Source organism: Nematolebias whitei, chromosome 8 (genome assembly GCF_014905685.2).
Source record: "Nematolebias whitei isolate Nwh7 chromosome 8, NemWhi1, whole genome shotgun sequence".
Classification (NCBI taxonomy): domain Eukaryota; kingdom Metazoa; phylum Chordata; class Actinopteri; order Cyprinodontiformes; family Rivulidae; genus Nematolebias; species Nematolebias whitei.
In genome coordinates, this window is record NC_056505.1 from 33539659 (window position 1) to 33561337 (window position 21679).

General features: G+C 38.8%; 1 protein-coding gene across 1 annotated transcript in view; it reads right to left on the reverse strand.

Annotated features, from left to right (window-relative positions):
* Nucleotides 1-3008: 3008 nt before the first annotated feature.
* The window catches only part of npffr1l2 (neuropeptide FF receptor 1 like 2), a 125245-nt gene continuing 106574 nt past the window's right edge, over nucleotides 3009-21679 (reverse strand). Inside the window, exons 2-3 of the mRNA XM_037680592.1 lie at nucleotides 11849-11948; nucleotides 3009-4011 (exon numbers count right to left, since the gene is read on the reverse strand). Of these exons, the coding sequence (XP_037536520.1) occupies nucleotides 3009-4011; nucleotides 11849-11948 (1103 nt within the window). The remainder of the gene's footprint in view (nucleotides 4012-11848; nucleotides 11949-21679) is intronic.

A 21679-nucleotide genomic window follows, 5' to 3' on the forward strand; every position in this document is an offset into this window, starting at 1 on the left:
AATATGCTATGAGTAATGGTTATAACTCATTCAGTTGGGATCTATAAAACATTTGTGCTTTGTTAAATATTTTGTATTTATACATTTTTCCAAAGGGTCATAATATTTAATTGTTTTAATAAAAGTACACTGATGGAAATCGAGGTAGCTGACCAACACATTTTTGTTCATGTTTGTGTTTTGTTTCATGAGAGATGACTTAAACATTTGAGAATTTACAAAGGAGGTAGATTTTTTTTAAATTAATTTTCATTTTATTTTGCTTACGAAGGCACACTTTTAGATGACTGCTAGATGTTATTTTATCTAACATATTATTGTACTTTGCAACAAGGGCTTGAACAAGAACTTAAAAGTTATACTTTACTTAACATCAAAACATTTATGGAACAAATGGCTGTAATGCACTTGTAAGAGAGCAAAGAAAGGCATAGCAGCTTCATTGAGATGCTCCTCTTTAATAACATATAGGTCAGTGAGATGCTGATCTTTAATATACAGGTAAAGAGTGGAATATTGGCTGGTACAGTGCCTTGTGAAAGTATTCGGCCCCCTTGAACTTTTCAACCTTTTGCCACATTTCAGGTTTCAAACATAAAGATATAAAATTTTAATTTTTTGTGAAGAATCAACAACAAGTGGGACACAATCGTGAAGTGGAATGAAATTTATTGGATGTCAAACTTTTTTAACAAATAAAAAACTGAAAAGTGGGGCGTGCAATATTATTGGGCCCCTTTACTTTCAGTGCAGCAACTCACTCCAGAAGTTCAGTGAGGATCTATGAATGATCCAATGTTGTCCCAAATGACTGATGATGATAAATAGAATCCACCTGTGCGTAATCAAGTCTCTGTATAAATGCACCTGCTCTGTGATAGTCTCAGGGTTCTGTTCAAAGCACAGAGAGCATCATGAAGACCAAGGAACACACCAGGCAGGTCCGAGATACTGTTGTGGAGAAGTTTAAAGGCGGATTTGGATACAAAAAGATTTCCCAAGCTTTAAACATCCCAAGGAGCACTGTGCAAGCAATCATATTGAAACGGAAGGAGTATCAGACCACTGCAACTCTACCAAGACCCGGCCGTCCCTCTAAACTTTCATCTGGAACAAGGAGAAGACTGATCAGAGATGCAGCCAAGAGGCCCATGATCACTCTGGATGAACTGCAGAGATCTACAGCTGAGGTGGGAGAGTCTGTCCATAGGACAACTATCAGTCGTACACTGCACAAATCTGGCCTTTATGGAAGAGTGGCAAGAAGAAAGCCATTTCTCAAAGATATCCATAAAAAGTGTTGTTTAAAGTTTGCCACAAGCACCTGGGAGACACACCAAACATGTGGAAGAAGGTGCTCTGGTCACATGAAACCAAAATCAAACTGTTTGGCCACAATGCAAAACAATATGTTTGTCGTAAAAGCAACACAGCTCATCACCCTGAACACACCATCCCCACTGTCAAACATGGTGGTGGCAGCATCATGGTTTGGGCCTACTTTTTGTCAGCAGGGACAGGGAAGATGGTCAGAATTGATGGGAAGATGGATGGGGCCAAATACAGGACCATTCTGGAAGAAAACCTGTTTGAGTCTGCAAGAGACCTGAGACTGGGACGGAGATTTATCTTCCAACAAGACAATGATCCAAAACATAAAGACACATCTACAATGGAATGGTTCACAAATAAACGTATCCAGGTGTTGGAATGGCCAAGTCAAAGTCCAGACCTGAATCCAATCGAGAATCTGTGGAAAGAGCTGAAGACTGCTGTTCACAAACGCTCTCCATCCAACCTCACTGAGCTCGAGCTGTTTTGCAAAGAAGAATGGGCAAGAACTTCAGTGTCTCCATGTACAAAACTGATGGAGACATACCCCAAGAGACTTGCAGCTGGAACTGCAGCAAAAGGCGGCGCTACAAAGTATTAACACAAGGAGGCCAAAATATTGCACGCCCCACTTTTCAGTTTTTTATTTGTTAAAAAAGTTGGACACATCCAATAAATTTCATTCCACTTCACGATTGTGTCCCACTTGTTGTTGATTCTTCACAAAAAAAATAAAATTTTATATCTTTACGTTTGAAGCCTGAAATGTGGCAAAAGGTTGAAAAGTTCAAGGGGGCCAAATACTTTCACAAGGCACTGTAGAAAAGTGGTGAGTATGTTGGTTGGGCTAATATTTTACCTGTGAGAATGCATTTGTTTCTCATTTTGTCTTTTCTAAGATAAAAAAAAAACACTTTCAAATGTTTAATTTACTGTTGTGCAAGAGCTTCAAAGATTATGCTTCTTTATGTATTTTAATCACAGGTGATTGTCAGTTAAATTCTGAACACAAGACTGAATCCTGGTACTGACAAATGTTTGAAAATATCAACTAGAAATACTTTAGAACTGTCAACTCAACTGTAAACTAGGTTTATATTTGCAATGAGCACAGCTCTGAAAAATTAGAAGCCGAACTTTCCATCAATTGGTCAAATTGTTTCTAATTTTAGATTCTTATGAATTGTGCAGACTTTTTTTAAAATTATTATAAAAAGGCCTTACAAAACCATTTCATTCAAGTTACTTAAAAACAGATTGGTGTGTAGAGTGGCCCAGGTTCTGAACCTTACCTTTTATTTTATTGTGCAAATAGATGAAAAAAAAAAAAAAAATCACCCAGAAAGTAACAAAAGGTTTTGTACAATATACTATATGTTGGTTGTTAAATTACGTTTAGATGTGCATATTGTATTAAACCAAAGAACGATAGTGGTTTTCTTATATGATGAGCTGCTTGTTAGGAAAATATTTTTAATGGGGTCTTGCTGGTTGTCTGATAAAAAACAGTTTTAGGTAATTGTGCTAGAAGATGTGACAACCCCACAAATACTGAGTACTGTGTCCCCATCACTGTAATCACTGAGAATACTTGTAATGTGACATAAGTAATAATTCTCTGCTCCTTGGAACTACAGCTCAGCCTGTCGTGGCTTTGTTCATGTCAGAGATAATTCTCAGTTATCCCATGCCTGATACACTGAAACTGCTAGTGAGCTAACCTTTTCAGAACCTTCTTCGTTGCTGCTCTTCCCATGTATGGCTACCATTTCTAAGCCTTGATCGGGAAGACTTCTACCTTTGTGGACCACCACACAGCCCACCCTCGAGCTCCTGTTCTCTTCTGGTGTTTCACTCAACTTGTTGTCATTGTGCACACGATTTCTCAGACCTAGTACAAAGTTGCCATGGTTGTTGGAGCCTTCTCCTAATTCAGTACCTTGACCTGGCGCTCGCACAGACCTTCCTCTTCTTCCCCACCTGGACATTCTGCACCACACCTGCATGAGGCAGCAGAAGGGCTTTGTTTTACACACGGCCTGGAAGCCCCTCTTAAAGTTCTTATTGTAGTAGCCGTAGACAATGGGGTTCACACCAGAGTTGGAGAAAGCCAGCCAGTGAGCGAAGGGGAAGATGTAGCTGGTCATAAGGTCCAGCTGCTCCCTGTCCAAGCCACCGTAATCTGCCATCATCATGAGGGTCCAAAGGGGCAACCAGGACAGCATGAAAAGCAAAGCTACCACAATGAGCATCTTGATGACCTTGATCTTTTTCTGTGAAATCACTGGTTGAATATGTCTCCTGCCTCCTGCCTGGACCATGGCGTGGTCCCGTTGTGGTTCTCTGTTCGCAACCGCAGAGGAACACAGTTTGACTCCGATGCTCACATACATCAGCATGATCACCGTGAGAGGAACCAGGTAGATATGAGCAAACAGAACAGCTGTGTACACCTTCCTCATCTGAGGGTTGGCAAAGTTTTCGTAGCAGGTGTACAAGGGCAGTGTGTGATTCAAGTCATCATTGTACACCATGTAATGAAAGGGAACTTTCTCCACAGTTAGTGCCACTGCAGCAGGACACATGATTAACACCGCCAACACCCAGACGGTCACAATGGCTACCTTGGAAACGAGCAGAGTCAGCTTTGGTTGTAGAGGGTACACAATACAACGAAACCTGTAAAAAGAGCATTGATACAGATTAGCAAGTAGACATAAATCATAATCAAAGACAAAATGATACAATTAAAATTGGTTTATTGTTTCCTCTAATATTTCATTAAATGTCAATGTTAGTTGTTGGACCAGACTGCATTTTGGTTCAGACTCACAAATGTCAGATTACTCAGTGATCACACTGTGACTTCTCCGTCCACAATGAACAATAAAATAATAAGCTGTTATCCTATGATTGTCTTTAGTACCACCTTTGTTGATTTGAGTGAAATATTAGAACTCATTTTTGTTTAATGTGTTACTGTAAAAAACAGGTGTTTCGAAATAAAAATGAGTGCTTTCCTGCACGTTGTGCTGTGATCAGATGACAAAAGTGAATTAGTTCATTTTAAATAAAATCATAGCAAAGAAGAAATACAGCGTCTAGATCAAACATGGGCAGATATGGACAGATATGGCCCCTTGAACAATCTCCATTCAACCCCCATAATTCTCAATTGGAATAGAAACTTTTTGATTAATAACATGTTTTAAGTGTTTCTAGAACTAGACTGATTCTTAAAGACTCCAAAAAGCAATATTTACGTATTTATGTTTTTATTGATTTATTTTATTTTTCTTAATTAAGCTAAGAAATATGTTGCCATAAGAGTCATTTTACAGAGAGTAGGTCTTATATTCCTAAAGCAGAATGAGAAGACTTTTTTTTTTATCAAGCAAGGCTGAAAAAATGTCTTCCAGATTATAAGTGTTCAAGAAAAATTGTTTTCCAATTCTCCAAACGGACTTGTGATTCTTAAAATATCTTAATTTAGTCCTCTGGGAAAAACATGTTGCCCACCCCTGGTCCAGATGATCATTTTAAGCTTATCAAGACATATCTACAAAATCCAAGTGTTTTCGTATGTTACAAAAATCTAAATCTGCAATGTTAAATGAGGAAAATTATATTATTTTTATACAAGCTGAGGTTAACTGGGCTACAGCCCAGTACACACAAAATCACAGAACTTGACCATGAAAAAAAACGAAATTCAACAGTAAAATGTAAAATATAGTATTGTAATCATTTCTATGTGACTACAATCAAACAAATTTGGATTTTCTCACCAAAACAAATAATTTTTTGAATATATTTTATGACTCACAGTGAAGGAGAAAAGTGAGAGAATCCTTCATAGTCTTTTATCAGTTGTGTTATCAATCATGTCAAAGAAGTCATTTAAAACACAAATTGTCAAAACAAGTCTAGATTTATGGCATAATGCTACTTTTACAGCTAAACAATACACAAATTTGGCGATTTGTGAGAACAACATTTTTGTTTGTTTTAGCAACACAATTGACTGGAACCGTAAGAAGACATGTCAATCATTTAATGACCTGTTGTAAAAATGTTGGATTTTATACCTGGATTATTGAGCATGGACTTTGTTGTTTTCAACCAGTTTGACAAGACTGTCAACAAGGAAGAGGGCCAGCAATGGAGGAGGGGGCGTACCAAAGAGACCATCTTATCACAAGCAGAACTGGAAGAATCAGTTTTGTTGTGCGTATCCTTGACTGATGAAGCCTTCTGGACCCCAGGCGAAACATTTCAGCACAAAAAACAGAAACTGTCCAGATGACCTGACTGAAAAATGTTGGGTAGAATGCAACGGTTTGCAAATCTAATAAACCCTTATTTATTTACAATAGAACAATGTAAATATAACATTTTTAAATTTAGAAAGGTATAGAGTTTTTTTTTCTTCAGGAAAAAAACTAGGTAATTTTCAATTTGATGGTAGCAGCACATTTTTTTAAAAGTTAGGAGTGTAAGAGTTTTTCATTTGTTATCACTTTTAAACTATTCCTGTACTTCTGTGCATACAAAGCAAAAAGTTTCTGATACTATCAGTCCACATCCGAGCCGATAGTAATTCTCTGTATTTACATAAGCTGTTTTTACTTAGAACTGTTTGTTAAAAACCAAACATGTCAAAACGTATCAACTAGTATTCCAGCACTGTCATTGTTTTTCTCCTCACCCTTAAACTGATACAGATGGTGTCAGAAACTCATTACAATAACCATTTAATCAACTGAGCCTGTACAAGATGTTTTGTTCTGATCAAAGAGTGTTCCAAGCCAAACACTTATGTGTCACTCTTACCAAATAAAAGCCAGTTCTAACAGCAAGGCTTTGGAGTTCACCTCTGGTTTCAGACCAGAGGCAGATTTCCCTCCTTGCAAGGAGCATTGGCCAAAAACCTTACTCTGTCCTGTGTGGTGTCTTTTTTTCTGTTGGGTATGAGAGAAAATACCTAACAAGGAGGGGCATCAGAAGGCTAACAACTGCAGGAGATGTTTGCACATAATTAGGTTAATTGGCAACAGGTCAGTAAGAGAACTGGGTATAAATAAAGCATTTTAAAGAGGCAGGATCTCAAAGTAAGGAAAGGCAGAGAAATCCCAGTTTGTGAAAAACTGTCTAAAAATAGAGCACAAGTTCAGAATAAAATTTCTCAATGGAAAATTAAAAATACTTAAAATATCCATTAATCTACAGTATGTAATATGATCAAAATACTTAAAAAATCTGCATGAATATCTGAGTTCAAAGGACAAGGCTGAAAGTCAGTACTGGATGATCTTTGTGCCCTCAGGAGCTACTGCATTAAGAACAGGTCTGATTACAGTCATTGTAACATCCACAAATTCTGGTAAAGCTCTATAATGCAAAGTAGAAACCATACGTGAACCGGTATGTTATTGGTCTCGGGAAAACTGGGGGGAGGCTGAGGCATGTAGCAGTGCAGCCATCTTGGGACAAGAAAATTGCTGGTTTGTTTCCATGCTTGCCAATATGCTGCAGTGTTCTGGAGCAAGCAGTGGGCAGCATAGTATACCAGACCATGAACACATGCAGATTAATGCTCTATCATGCAACGAAGACGCTATGTGAGAACACCAACTGTAAACAACCTTTATTTTCTGAATCAAAGCTCATTTAAAATGCACTGAAGAAATGTGGGAAAACGGTTACGTACTATAACCCCAGATTCTATGAGTATAGGCGCAGCCCTTTAAGGCTGTCGCTAGTGGGTTTATCCCCTTCGCGCGCAGCACTGAAAACTTTAGTCCGCGCCCACCAGCTGTGTGGGTCCCACCCCCGGTCTGTATAAATTTCAGTGAGATCGGGCAATCGGCTCCCATTTTTTTTCAGCCAGCTAGCACTGCAGAACGAAGAAGATGTCCAGCACCATCTGCCTGTGCCCGTCCTGCCAGACCGGCTACATCATAAGCTTTGACCGGCACAACATTTGCGAAGGATGCCTGGGTCTCAGCCACGCCGACCTCGCCACCTCCTGCCTTCCCCGTGAGCTCCTCCCGAGAAGAAGCAGCGACGAGCAGCCTTGTTCAAGGTAAGTGCTGAGGAGTGTTTTTCCGTGGCGGGCTGCTACTCGCTGGACAATGCCACCGCCTTTTCTAACGCATTTCCGCACAGTGAATCGGATGATTCCTCCGAAAAAGGCGATGCTGGCAGCAGCCCCGCCGAGTGTTTTTTCTGTGGTGGGACGCTACTCACTGGATGACGCCATCACCTTTTTTGACGCAAAGTCGCACAGTGAATCTGATGATTCCTCAGAGAAAGGTGATGCGGGCAGCAGCCCTGCTGCTCCCTCCCTCCTGGAGAGCGTAGTGACGGAAGAAGAGCGGCCGAGAGAATGCTCAGCCACCTCGGGTCTTCCCACGTCGGCGACCACACCGCTCCCAACCGTCGACGCCCTCCTCTGGAGCTGCCCAACATAATCCAGGAGGCTGCTGACACAAAGGGATTTTCTGTCCCTCTCCTTCCTATTCCATTTGAATTTCTTTTTTGGGAAACTGCCATTCACATCTGCCATAACGGAAGCTGAGTCAGAGTCAGAGTTCCTTTATTGTCGTTCATACCACATGTGGTACATGTGGCGGAATGAAATTATGTACACAGGATCCCAGTTACATTCAACAATAAAATGTAAAAGAAAAACAGTAATAAGATCTAAGGTATGAACTAAGAAAAACATCAACTAAAAATACGCTAAGCACTAATAGCATAAAAACAAAAACAATACGTCGAACAGCAGCATGAATGTGAGTCTGTGTGAGCAGATGAGCACGCATGAACACAGCAACATGAAACAGATCAGCAGCAACATGAAACAGATCAGCAGCAACATGAAACAGATCAGCAGCAACATGAAACAGATCAGCAGCAGCAGGATGTGATTTTTCACTGTGATTAACCTGGTTATGGACAGACCAATTCCGAAGTCCCCTGACTCTGGTTCCCCTCTTCAAAAAGTGGGACCGGAGGGTGTGCTCCAATTACAGGGGCATCACTCTCCTCAGCCTCCCTGCTAAGGCATATTCCAGGATACTGGAGAAGCAAGTCTGATTGTTGTTCGAACCTCAGATCCAGGAGGAGACCCAGAGGAAGACCCAGGACACGCTGGAAGGACTATGTTTCTTGGCTGGCCTGGGAACACCTTGGGATTCCCACAGAGGAGCTGGCCCAAGTGGCTGGGGAGAAGGAAGTCTGGGCCTCCCTACTTAGGCTGCTACCCCCGCAACCCGACCCCAGATAAGCGGAAGAAAATGGATGGATGGATATTTAAATGATATTTTTACAGTATCCAGTATTTTGAAATTTATAATGTTTGCTGATGATACTTTTTTTTCTGGAAAAATATGGATGGACTAATACAAATAGTAGAAAAAGAGTTAGCTGAGTTAAAAAAAAGTGGTTTGATTATAAAAACTATCTTTAGATGAAAAAAAATCCTAAATTTATGGTATTTTCTGGTAATCGGATTTACAATAATGTAAAATTACATATAAATGGAGGTGAAATTGACAGAGTTTATGAGATAAAATTTTAGGTATCATTCTGGACAACAAACTTAGTTTGGAAGCCTCATATTGAATATATTAGAAATAAAATTACAAAAACTATTTGAATATTGTTTAAAATAAAATATTTAATAAATGTAAAAGTCTTGCATATTATACACTCTTCCTTGGTCATGCCCTATTTGTCATATTGCTCAGAAATATTGGGAAATGCAAATAAACAACTATTGACATATTAGTAAAGTTACCAAAAAAAAAGCAATTAGGCTTATTAATAAAGTGGGATATTGTGAAACAACTAAAAAACTTTTTATTCAAAGTAATACTTTACAAAAAATTATTGACATTGTTTATATAAAAATAATGGAAATAATGTATAAAGCACTGAATAAAAGTCTTCCTTCTGGAATTCAGAAATTATTGACATAAAGAGAGAGTAAATGTAATTTACGAGGTTTGTTAATATTTGAACTAGCTAAAGAGAAAAGTAAAGTAAAATCTAGATGTATTTCAGTTATTGGCATGAAACTGTGGAATGAACTGAATGATGATCTCAAATTATGTGCTTTTCTGGTGAGCTTTAAAAGAGCCTTAAAATGTAAATTTATAAAAGCTTATACTGTTATGTTGATGTATATATGCAATGTGTAACCATGTATGTACTGTATGTAATGTGAGTATGTGTATTTATGTATATACATGCATATTTAAATATAAACGTGTGTATGTGTACTTATGTATGTATCTGCATGGACAGTAGATATCATTCATTATATAGACTGCTGAGTCTATGGTGTAAGCAAATATAAGCCTTGGGTTCAGCCTATTCCTTTTTTGATAAATTATTGATTTGTAATTTGCATTTTATATTGTTTTCCTTTTTATAATGTTAATTTACCGAAAATAAAGTTGAGTTATACTGTAAATGGATTGTACTTAAATAACGCCTTTCTATCTTATCGAGATACTCGAAGCTCTTTACAACACAATCTGTGCCTCATTTACCCATTCATACAGCACTCTACTAGATCTATACAAAGCTAATTTGACAAATCATTCTAAAGAGACTAATCGGTGAGTTATCACATTCAGACACTGATGGGACACACATGAGAGGCAATGAGGGGTTCAGTGTCTTGCCCAGCGACACTTCAGCATGTGACTGCTGGTGGATTCGAACCTCCAACTCTTGCATTGGAGGACGACTGCTCTAACCACTCAGCCACAGCCGCCCACTCGGTGAAGATCTTAGCATCTTGTAGCTGATTATATACTGAATCAATAAGTGGCAGAGGGTACTTATTCTTTATGATTATTTGGTTTAATCCCCTAAAGTCGATGCAGTATCTTAAAGGTCTTATCTTTCTTAGAAACGAAGAAGAACCCTGCACCGAGGGGTGCTGTGGATGGATGGATGATTCCAAAGTTTAAAGATTCTTCTTTGTATGCTACTGTATGTATTGAGTTGAGGTGGAGATCTGGATGAAGATGATGAGCATGCAGATGAGCCTCCCTGAGACGGTTTCTGACAGTTTGCGCAGAAATTCTTTGGTTATCTAAAGCGATTGTTGCAGCAGCTGTCTGGGTGGCTGGTCTCAGATGATCTTGGAGGTGAAGATGCTGGATGTGGAGGCCCTGGGTTGGTGTGATGACAAACGGTCAGCTGTTGTGAGGTTGATTGGATGTATGGCTATATTCTCTGAAACGCCTTTGGAGACAGCTTATGGTAGAAAAATGAACATTCAATTCACGGGCAACAGCTCTGGTGGACATTCCTGCAGCCAGCGTACCAACTCACACTCCCTCAAAGCTTGCTACATTTGTGGCATTGTTCTGTGGGATAATACTGAACATTTAAGCATGGCCTTTTATTGTGGTCAGCCTAAGGCACACCTGTGCAGTAATCATGTTGTCTAATCAGCATCTGGATATGCCACACCTGTGAGGTGGATGGATTATCTAGGTAAAGGAGAAGTGCTCTCTAACACAGATTTACACTCATTTGTGAACAATGTTTGAGAGAAAAACACCTGTGTACATAGAAAAAGTCGGATTTTTAAGTTCAGCTCATGAAAAATAGTTGCGTTTATATTTTTGTTCTGTATATGTTCCATTGTGAATAAAGTTTACGTTTATGGGATTTGCAAATGATTGCATTCTGTATATATTTACATTTTACATTACTTCAACCTTTATTTAGAGAGGTTAATCCCACTGAGCCTCGGGGACTCATTTACAAGAGAGACCTGATTTTAACAAAGAGTGATGACAACAGTAGACAACAATAGACAATCATAAAGAATGCATACAAAATGAGGAGAACAAATGAAGGAAACTATTATATAAAAAAACTAAACAAAAACAGCTAGATTGTAAAGCGATGTAGAAAACTAAAAACAGGAACATATCATGACATGACATCCCAAATAATTTGGAATTGTGGTTTTACAATTAGCCCTGTGATGGACTTGCGACCCGTCCAGGGTGTACCCCGCCCCTCGCACAGTGATTGCTGGACATGGGCACCAGTGACCCCCGTGACCCAAAAATGGAATAAGCGGGTAAAGAAAATGGATGGATGGATGGATGGATGGTTTTACAATTAAGCACTTTTTTCCTCATCCATGATGAAAAAGAACCGGCACCCTTACACAATAATTTCCTTCTTTCTTTTTATTTTTTGCACTTCTGTCTTTAATTGTAATGTGATTACCCAATCAGAGTGAAAATAGGTTTTTTTTTGTATGTGTTTCTGTATAGTAAAGTTAAAATCTAATAAATTACTGTTTTAAAGTGTTGTTGCCTGTAGATTTGCATGTTAGTAATAAAATGTTGCTCAAGCTTCCTCAACAATGTTCAACAGAGTCAGAAACAGTACTGTGGAGTCAGAATCTCACTACTTCTTTATAAATATTGAGCTGGTAACAGTTGCTAGGTTTGTGAGCACACCGTGTACAAACCTTTCAACGGCAATGGCCACCAGGGTAAAGACTGAAGCCGACACGGAGACTCCCTGCACAAATCCGCTCATCTTGCACACCACATTAGAGAAAGGCCATCCTGCAAAATAATAAAAAATAAAATCACCTCTTAAGCAACAAATTCCCATGTAGAATTTGCAACTCTTTGTTTTAGAAACTCTTATAAGATTTTTACAGCTGACTTAGATTGAAGATTTCAACTTCATTGTGGTGGATACAGGCATCAAGTTTTGATGACATGCATACTAGTTGCCATACTAGACTTCTTACTATTTTATTATTTTGGGGGAGTCACACAATTTCACGCTCCATCTCTATAGGTGATTTGATGAATGTGGACAATGACAAATCTCTCACACGTCTCGTCAAAATAAGCTTTCTTGTTGTTCTTCTTTAGCTGCTGTGAGCATCTTAATGAATTGTATCATCACACACATGTTGTTGATCCTCAAACCAGTCTGGTCACAAAATTGTGGGCTGCATGCAGGTGACATTGTGCATGAACACATTCGTCTACTATTAATAGTTAAATATAATACTTAAACTATTAATATCTTTGATTTTTTTCCCCTCAGAAATATTGCTTATTGTCAGAAGTCACCACTTCTAACCACATGACCAACAACCTCAGTAAACAATAATAAAAAAACCCTCATGTTTAATAATAGCTTCTTCTTTATCTTTTAAAATGTCCCACTTTTTAACCAGAAAATCATTATTCTTTTTTTTTTTTTTTTTGTATTTAAATCCGTTGTAATAATGAGGCCTGCAGGCGAGTTATTTGTTTACTGTGCTCGCTCTCATTTGACACCTGGAACAGACTGTGAGTCAGTACAGAATGGTTTCTGTACATCAGCATCTGACAGGTGTAGGTGCTTGAAATGTAACAATGTGTTGCAGGGAAAAAATAAAAGTCACACTTATATAAACAAATCATTTTATATGTTTGGTCAAAAAAAACAAACAGATCAAGCAGGTAGAGATGAGAAAAAATAGTTAATTCTTTAATTATATATATTTTTTGCAGTACACATTGAAAAACAAGTCTCATGAATCCAAACTCAACACAAGGATTCAATGCAGCATTTAGTGCCAGAGACAGTCACTATCTTATCTTATCTTATCTTATCTTATCTTATCTTATCTTATCTTATCTTATTGTATCTTATTGTATCATCATATCTTATTTTATCTTAATTACCTCTTATTTCATTTATTGCATATCTCTCATGTGTAGGTATTTTAAAATACCCTCTATGATAATCTGGTTGTACAGTCGAATTGAACCATGGTTCATTTCTAGATAGTGCTTTATTGCCATTTTTAATTCACACATGCACAGTCTTCTTTATTTTCTGTATCCATAAAATTAATGTTTATCCATCCATCCATTATCTTTACCCACTTCTTCCTTTCTAGGTCCTGGGGGTCGCTGGTGCCAGTATCCAGCAGACACTGTGAGAGAGTTGGGGGACAACCTGGACAGACGTCCAGTCTATCACAGGGACACATAGAGACAAACAACCATTCACACTTTCACTCATGCTTAGAGATCATTTTAGAGTTACCAGTCAGCCTAGCATGCATGTTTTTGATCCGAGTTATATATCACATATCAGTGTCTTGACACCTGAAGACATTTTGTCTAATAAAGGTGCCAGTAAGAAATGAAACCACTGACTAGCTTAGAAGTTTAATTAGATGAAACCAGTGTGAAACTCACATTGCAGACTGGCCAAAAATTTATTTTGGTATTATTCTTATTACCGGGACATGGAAGCGTTTGACAAATTTGATGTCTCCACAATTCTCTTTCATATATTCTAAAAAATATTTTCAGATTCTGGAGGCCTGGAGTTATAATGAACTATGATGCAACACTTATTCTGAGTTAGCTGTAATACGTCTTCATTTAACACGAGGGTCTCACTTATTTTCCTGTAAACCTCTCCTGTTATTGAAGCATTGTGCATGAAACTTTTTTACAGTTACTACGTGCACATGCTCAGTGTCACTACTTTGTGAAGCATCATGGTCTAGATATTTTCATGCCTACTTCCAGATCCACTTAGTCTAAACAGTGTTCGTACTACCAATGCTTCAGCTGTGCTCTGCATTCACATGACAACTTTGCATGTTGAGGATATTTTATCATCACAACATAAAATACCAGTAAAACTAATTTATTACTCTTGCATATGAAAGACAGTTTAAATAGAGATAAATGCCACCCTTGAATGTATTTGGCCCATGTGGTGCTGGATTTTATGCATGTGCATTGGTAACTAAAAACTATGAAATGTATGTCTACAGTAAATGAACAAAACTTCACACATTAAGTGAATATTTATCACCTTACACCTCTTTATAACAACTGCTGCAGTCAGTTTGACGACAGCTAACTGTACTGTCGTCACCTGGGATCAAGTCAAAACACCCAAACTAAAGTGGCAAAGCCATTTTTAGACCATTGTGACCCTGGTGTGTACACCACGCACTTGCTCAGTAGTCAAGTTAGCTTTGTAGATTTCTGCCACTGAATCACAAAGCTGTGAGCTGCCAGGCAAAAAAAAAAAAAAGCCCATCAAAAATAAATAGATAAAAACAACAACTGTGCTCAATTTGATGTAATTATATGACATTTTACAGGCTAGTAATGACACCTAACGAGAGCTGCTATCGGCTGAGAATGTCATCAGTTTGTTTATGCTGTGATAAAGTATGAAACATTTCCTGTCAACAAGTCCTCATCGATGAAAAACAGGTTATGAATTCTTTGCATTTCTTCAATTCAAGTGAAAAAAGGATTCCACAACAATCAATATTTGTTTTAGCAAAATCAATGAGGGAAACACGCAATTAAGAAAGTCTTTATAGAGCTTTTAAGATTATTCAGTTAATCCCAGTCAAGCATTACTGCACAAAATAAATCTTTGTGAAACCTTCAGGCACACAGCTGGTGGACCGGCAGCAGAGGAGTGTTTGAAACAAGCAGTCTGTGAGCACATGTATGACAACAACTCATTTTTAATGAGGAAACAATACAAACAGCACGACAAACTGGCAACCCAGTGGGCAGTTTGATCATACGAGGAAGCTCGACCAGTAAGTTCAGATCATTTGGCATTGTTGTTCCAACTTCTGTTACCAATTATATTATAAAGTTGTAGCAGATTTTTTAAATCAGAAGTCCAATAATGATTTAACGATAAGTCAATATTGATTAGTACCAACACAAATAAATGTTTCAGCATGAAGAAAGGATTGTAAATAATTTAAATTAAATACCCAACATTTTTCAGTCAGGTCATCTGGACAGAGCATGGACTTTGTTGTTAAATTAAATACATTTCAAAGCTGCACATTCTTCTCTACTAGCCATTTTATCCTTTGTGAACTGCATGTGTAGGCTCCAGACGCTCATGCTTAGTCTTGCTTTATGATTTATCAAACCTTCTGGGGGGTAAATTAAGCTCTTTTTAGTTGTTAAAGATAATTCTTTGAACAGGTGCTGCTGGCAAAATGTGAAACATCATCAAGATCAAAATCTATTTGCGTTTGAACTTTTGAATGTTTGAACAAAAGTGTTGAGGATAACTCACAGCTAGTACCATATCAGATCTTAGTGTTGTTATGTTGTTTATTTGTTATATGCAGGTTAATATAAGGTCAGCAATGCAATGAAATGTTCAGGATGAGAAGAACCAATTCGACTCACAAAACAACAAAAAAACATTTTTTAATCCTGCAATAAAGGTACAAAATAAAGTACCAAAAAGTGAAAAAGAAATATAATATATACATGGTTCAAAAGAAATACAGTAAACAGCAACATGGTAGAATATGATTGTGCAAGTAGGATGAATTTGTATAAATAAGTATTTCAAGGTAGTAATATACGCTTAAATGCACATGATGTATACTGCACATAACTAACATAAACTACACAGGTTGTATGACAGATTATTGCACAGGTAGTGAGTAACACTGAGATGAATTATGATGGTAAGGTAGCGACATACATGATACAGCCACATAGTGCAGCAGCAATAAACATATTAGGTGTCATAGATGTGGCTTGGTGCAATGTTATTGTCAAAATTTCAGTACTATTTTTTCTTCTATTTTATCTTTGAATGGTGTTCCTATTGAGTTTGTTGATTTTTATCTTGGGTATCTTGGTCGATTCACTTCTCTCTTTTAAGCCCCACTTCAAAAATGTAGTAAAGAAACTGAACATAAAACTGGGTTTCTCTTTAAGAAATAGATTCTGTTTAACTCTGAACACTAGTAAAAGCCTTGTAACTGTGACTGTCCTTCCCTCCATTGACTACATTGACATTATCTACATGAACGCTCCTACAAGCACCCTGCAGATGTTGGACACTATCACGGTGCGATAAGATTCATAACCGGCTGTAACTACTGTACCCACCATTGCACCCTGTATTCACTGGTTAACTGGTCATCATTAACTTCACGCAGACTCTCCCACTGGTACATTTTCATCTTTGAATCACTTCTTGGTCTGTTGCCTTCATACATCTCCTCCTACATGTCACTTTGTCAGTGCAGCTACAGTGTGCGCTCTCAGGACATTATTACCTGCAGTGTTCCCTCAGTGAGAACTGAATTAGGCAAAAGGGCCTTCTCCTACTCCGCTTCTGTTTCCTGGAATTGCTAGCAAATGATCTGAAGTTGTCGACTTTGACCTCTCTAAGTGGCTTCAAACATCTGCTAAGTTCATGGCAAAAACCAACGCAGTCATGTTCCTGTTTTTAGTATTTTACATGCAGTATTTTTAATGCAGCTGTTTTGGTTTCATTTTTTAAAATCATTTTTCGTATTTAGATGATACAGTGGTGGTGAGATGCATCACAAACAATGAGTCCAGCTACAGGCAGGAGGTGGAACACCTGGAGAGCTGGTGCAAAGAGAATAACCTTCACATCAATGTGAAGAAGACAAAGGAGATGATTGTGGACTTCAGAAGGAACAAAAACACCTACACCCCCCTGAACATAAGAGGATCTGTGGTAGAAGTGGTCTCCAGCTACAAGTACTTGGGTGTACACATGAATGACAACCTCAGCTGGAGCAACAACACCACCAGCCTGATCAAGAAAACTCATCAGAGACTCTACTTCCTCAGACGGCTGAGACGAGCTGGTCTGGGAAGCTCAGTCCTCACCTCCTTCTACAGGTGTGCAGTGGAGAGCATCCTGTGCTCCAGCATCAACGTGTGGCATGGAGGCTGCACAGCTGCAAAAAGAAAAGCTTTGCAGAGAGTGGTGAAGGCTGCACAGAAGATGTTGGAGTCAGTCTCCCCACCATCACAGACATCTACACCTCCAGATGCAGGAACAGGGCCACCTGCATCATGAAGGACCCCACTCACCCAGCACACACACTTTTTGCCCAGCTCCCCTCAGGAAGGAGGTTAAGGAGCATTAAGTGTAGAACCACTAGACTGAGGAACAGCTTCTACCCTGAGGCTGTTAGACTCATGAATCTCTAACCAGAATAATCACTGTGAAAAAATCACATCATGTTGCTGCTGATCTGTTTCATGTTGCTGCTGATCTGTTTCATGTTGCTGTGTTCATTTGTGCTCATCTGCTCACACAGACTCGTGCTGCTGTTTGACGTGATGTTTTTTATGCTATTAGTGCTTAGTGTATATTTAGTTGATGTTTTTCTTAGTTCATATCTTAGATCTTATTACTGTTTTTCTTTTACATTTTATTGTTGGATGTAACTGGGACCCTGTGTACATAATTTCGTTCCACCACATGTACCACATGGGGTGCGAATGATAAATAAAGAACCTTGAATCCTTGAATCCTATTTACTCTTCATTTTTTATGCTTTTCATATGATTGTCTATTGTTGTCTGTACCTCATCTGTTTCTTTGTGTTAAAATCAGGTCTCTCTTGTAAACGAGTCCTCGAGGCTCAATGAGACTAACCTGTATAAATGAAGGTTGAATTAATAATTGTCAAGAGTTCAGTCATCTGACAGCTTGTGGATAATAACTGTCTTTGAGTCTTTTCATGCGCGAGGGAAGACTCCTGTTTCGTCTACCTGAGAGTAATAGATGGAAGAGTCCTTGTGCTGGGTGGGTGTGGTCCTTAATGATGCTGCGTGCTTTACGCAGACATTGGCTCTGGCAGATGTCCTGGATGGTGTGGAGACCAGTGATGTCCTCTGCTGTTTGCACCACCCTCTGTAGAGCTTTCCAGCTCTGACTGGTGCAGTTCATGTACCACCCTGTGATGCAGCCTGTCAGCAGGCTCTCAATGATGCACCTGTAAAAGTTGGTGAGGATGCTGGTGTTTGTACCAAACTTCTTTGGTCTTCTTAGGAAGTAGAGTCTTTTTCGGGCTTTCTTGACCACGGTGTCTATGTAATGTCCAGGACAGATCCTCAGTGATGTGAATGCTGAAGAACTTGAAGATGCTGACCTGCTCTACCTCAGCGTTGTTTATGTAGATGCTGGAGTGCTGGCCTCCATGCTCACCTTCACTATGGGAGATGGGTGTTGGTATGTGTTTGCAAATGTAGATAAGCTATGATGGCCATCTGGTTAAATCTGGTTAGCTTCAAAAGTTAATCACAAAGGCCGAACCAAAAAGCACAGCTGGTTCATCTGACCTTCAAGCCTTCAGGCAGCACAGCTCGAGGAATTATCATGCTGATCAATACAGCCAGACAGTTTCAGACATACAGTATAAGGAAAAACACATTGCTAAGGCAAATTATTATTATTATTTTTTCATTTAGCCTTTATTTATCCAGGTAGTCTCATTGAGCCACGAGAACTCATTTTCAAGAGAGACCTGTTTAGGGAGCAGATGGTGGGGGTTGGGGGCCTTGCTCAGGGGCCCAGGGTGGTGTGAATGAGGGTGGAGGGAGGTGTGGGTGTTTCATCTTTTCCACCCACATTTTGATGTTGACGGTACCGGGAGGTGAACCTGCGATTTTCCAATCACAGGCCCATCTTCTAACCTCTGCGCCACCACTCCCCCACAATTTAATTTGTTGCTGCGCTGAGAAATGTAACCAGACTGTAAAAATATGAGAAGGAAGCTTTGTATTAACTCTGAACTTAAACACGAATGACCTCAGGACACAAACTGATCTCAGACAGACAGTAAGACAGTGGACACTCTGTGGACAAACAAATCCATGTTTCAGATATTTTAAGGGATTCTTTGTGCCAAAGAGAAAAAAGCTCCAGTTTGTTTCCAGCAAAAGGTGACAGATCATCTGTGATGATATGAAGTGCATTACTGCTCATGACATTTGCATATGTGTGATATTTGTGAATCCGAAGTATTTTATAGAATTTTATAAGGACGTATGCAGTAACCATAACAAACTCTTGTCCTTGAAGGCCATGAATATTTTATCAGAACAATGCATGCAAGCTGTCATTCTTCAAGACAATAGTGTGACTTTGTAGAAACAGAGGTCTGGATTCACCAATATTTAACTGTGGGTGGGGTCTGCATCATCTTTCTTTTGCATGCCCCTCCCAAATTGCATTGTTTTAGCACAAAGCAAACCAAATAGCATTTTTACAAAGAAACACACTTATCAAGTTTAGCAGGTGTGAAGAATTAGCGTTTTTTTAAATGGTCAAAACATCTCATCCCAATGACCATCTGTCACAAACACATCAGCACCAAAAGTGACAGAAAGACAGTGGAAGATGGTTTCTGGCTGTGAGATCCAGATCTTAATAGATGAACTAACTACAGAGAAATTTCTTAAAAGATAATGAGCAATGTGACTGTATCAGGAAAAAAAATCCTGTTCAAGGTGGTATTTCTAAGTCAATTAAAGTTGTTTTGAGCTTCATTTAGCACCCTCACTTAAAAACAATCTTTGTGGACTATAAGCTTTGTGCTGTGTGGGTGGGTCTGATCATCATCATTTGTACTACAGTAAGTAGACCAAGAGAGGTGCACTAAGGAAGCACGGGGATGGGGAACGCAATTTAATTTTACAATTTGTTTTGAAAATTGATTTGTAAATACAGTAAGGTGTAACAGTCATCGCTGAAAAACAGGATTCCTAATAATTTTTTTCTGTCACTCTTTGTGAAGGCAGGAGCGCAGCGGATTGCTAAGCTTCCTCTTTTTTCTTCAGAGATACAATTACCACCAGTGCCATCTGCCACCAGGAAACAGTAAATAACTGATGCTAAATGTGTGTTGCAAAAAGTGCTGGTGTTTGAGAATCAGAGGCTTTTTGACTTGCCAATTATTTCTGGTGGACAAAAATAAACTATTCGTTTATTACATACTCAAAGAGGATAAACTCGAGAACAGGAGAAGATTTTTAACCGGTTTTACTTGCAAGGGTAGACTTTCACAACAGGTTACACAGATGTACAGTAGTCTCTCTCTTCTTTGCGGTTTGCTATATCATAGATTTTCAAAGTAAGATTGGACATGACACAATTGGCTGATTGATGGATGAGTCATGAGTTGTTTATTTTAAATAAATTATTTAAATGATTTTGCACCATGTGTGAAGCCCACAAGTGCAGGGGAAGCTCCCTCCTGCAGCTGATCTCCTTCTCTGCCACGCACACACATTTCTCCTGCTGCAGCTTTGTGAAGGGTTAACCCTTTGCTGTTGTAGTGAACCAGATGACCTGATGATCTGACCCTCATCTGACCCTGATGACCTCAAATCTACCAGATGGACAGAGACTGTTATTTTCATTGATCTGAATAAGTCTGAGCCATCTGATGACTTTCTTTCTTGAATTAATCAAGCAGAAAAGACAATCCTCTATAATCATTACTGTTTTACAAATGTTTGATAATCAAATTGTGTTAGTTTCACTCAATGCTTACAGGTTGGAAAGAACTACTCATTTTTATTTTACATAAACAGTAAGTAATGATTTTATTCCTCATTCAAAGGAGAAATCAGGTTAATATGCATTTCTTGATTTTCTGTCTGAAATGAGCTAAGCTCGTAAGTATGTGAAAGGTTGGTTTTCGGTCAACTAAAATGTTTACCGAGAAAGATGTCATGTTTAAACTTTTTCAGAAGATTACCAAGAGTTGACTCCACGAAGTCTGCTTTTTTGCAATAATCTCTCTGTCAGTTGTTAAAACAATCTCATTCTCTGACCTTGGCTTAGATAACATCTTACGTCACAAAACCACTCCTCTTTCTGGTCCATCCACGAATCAGAAAGCTCTGAAGTAAACTCGGAAGTAAACTCATTTAAAATGTGACGACTTCCCGGTTCTGGTAGAGTGCAGTTAGTTCTCAAGGAGTTCAGAAGAGAATTCATGGGGAATTCATGGAGTGCAGTCGGTTCCAAGAGATTCCAGAGAACTAGAGTTATGGAGAGTTTTGGAGTTAGAGTCTGAGAAGATCTGAAAGAGTCTGAGAGCTGCTGACAATGAAGAGTCAGAGTTGCCGAGAATCCAGAGACGTTTTGGGATTATAATTCTGTTTTGAACTAACCACGCACGACTCTCCAAGGATTTTAGCTGTTCTCAACGGAGACGCTGATATCAGTCTGAAGGATTCTTACTGAGGTGATCTATCGTCAACAAGGTAACGGTTTCTTCTTCAACTAAAGTGTACCTGGGACAAGCTGAGATACCTGATGGGAGCGTGCAATTTCTGGTCAAACAGATTAAATTCCCTCACATATTCCTCTGTAAGATAAATCTCCGTTTCATCTTAAACTCACCTCTCTCTCATAAATCAGTACAGATATTTTAGAAATATCTGAAGCAAAGTCCTCAAATCACCGCCGCGTGATTTGAAGTTCA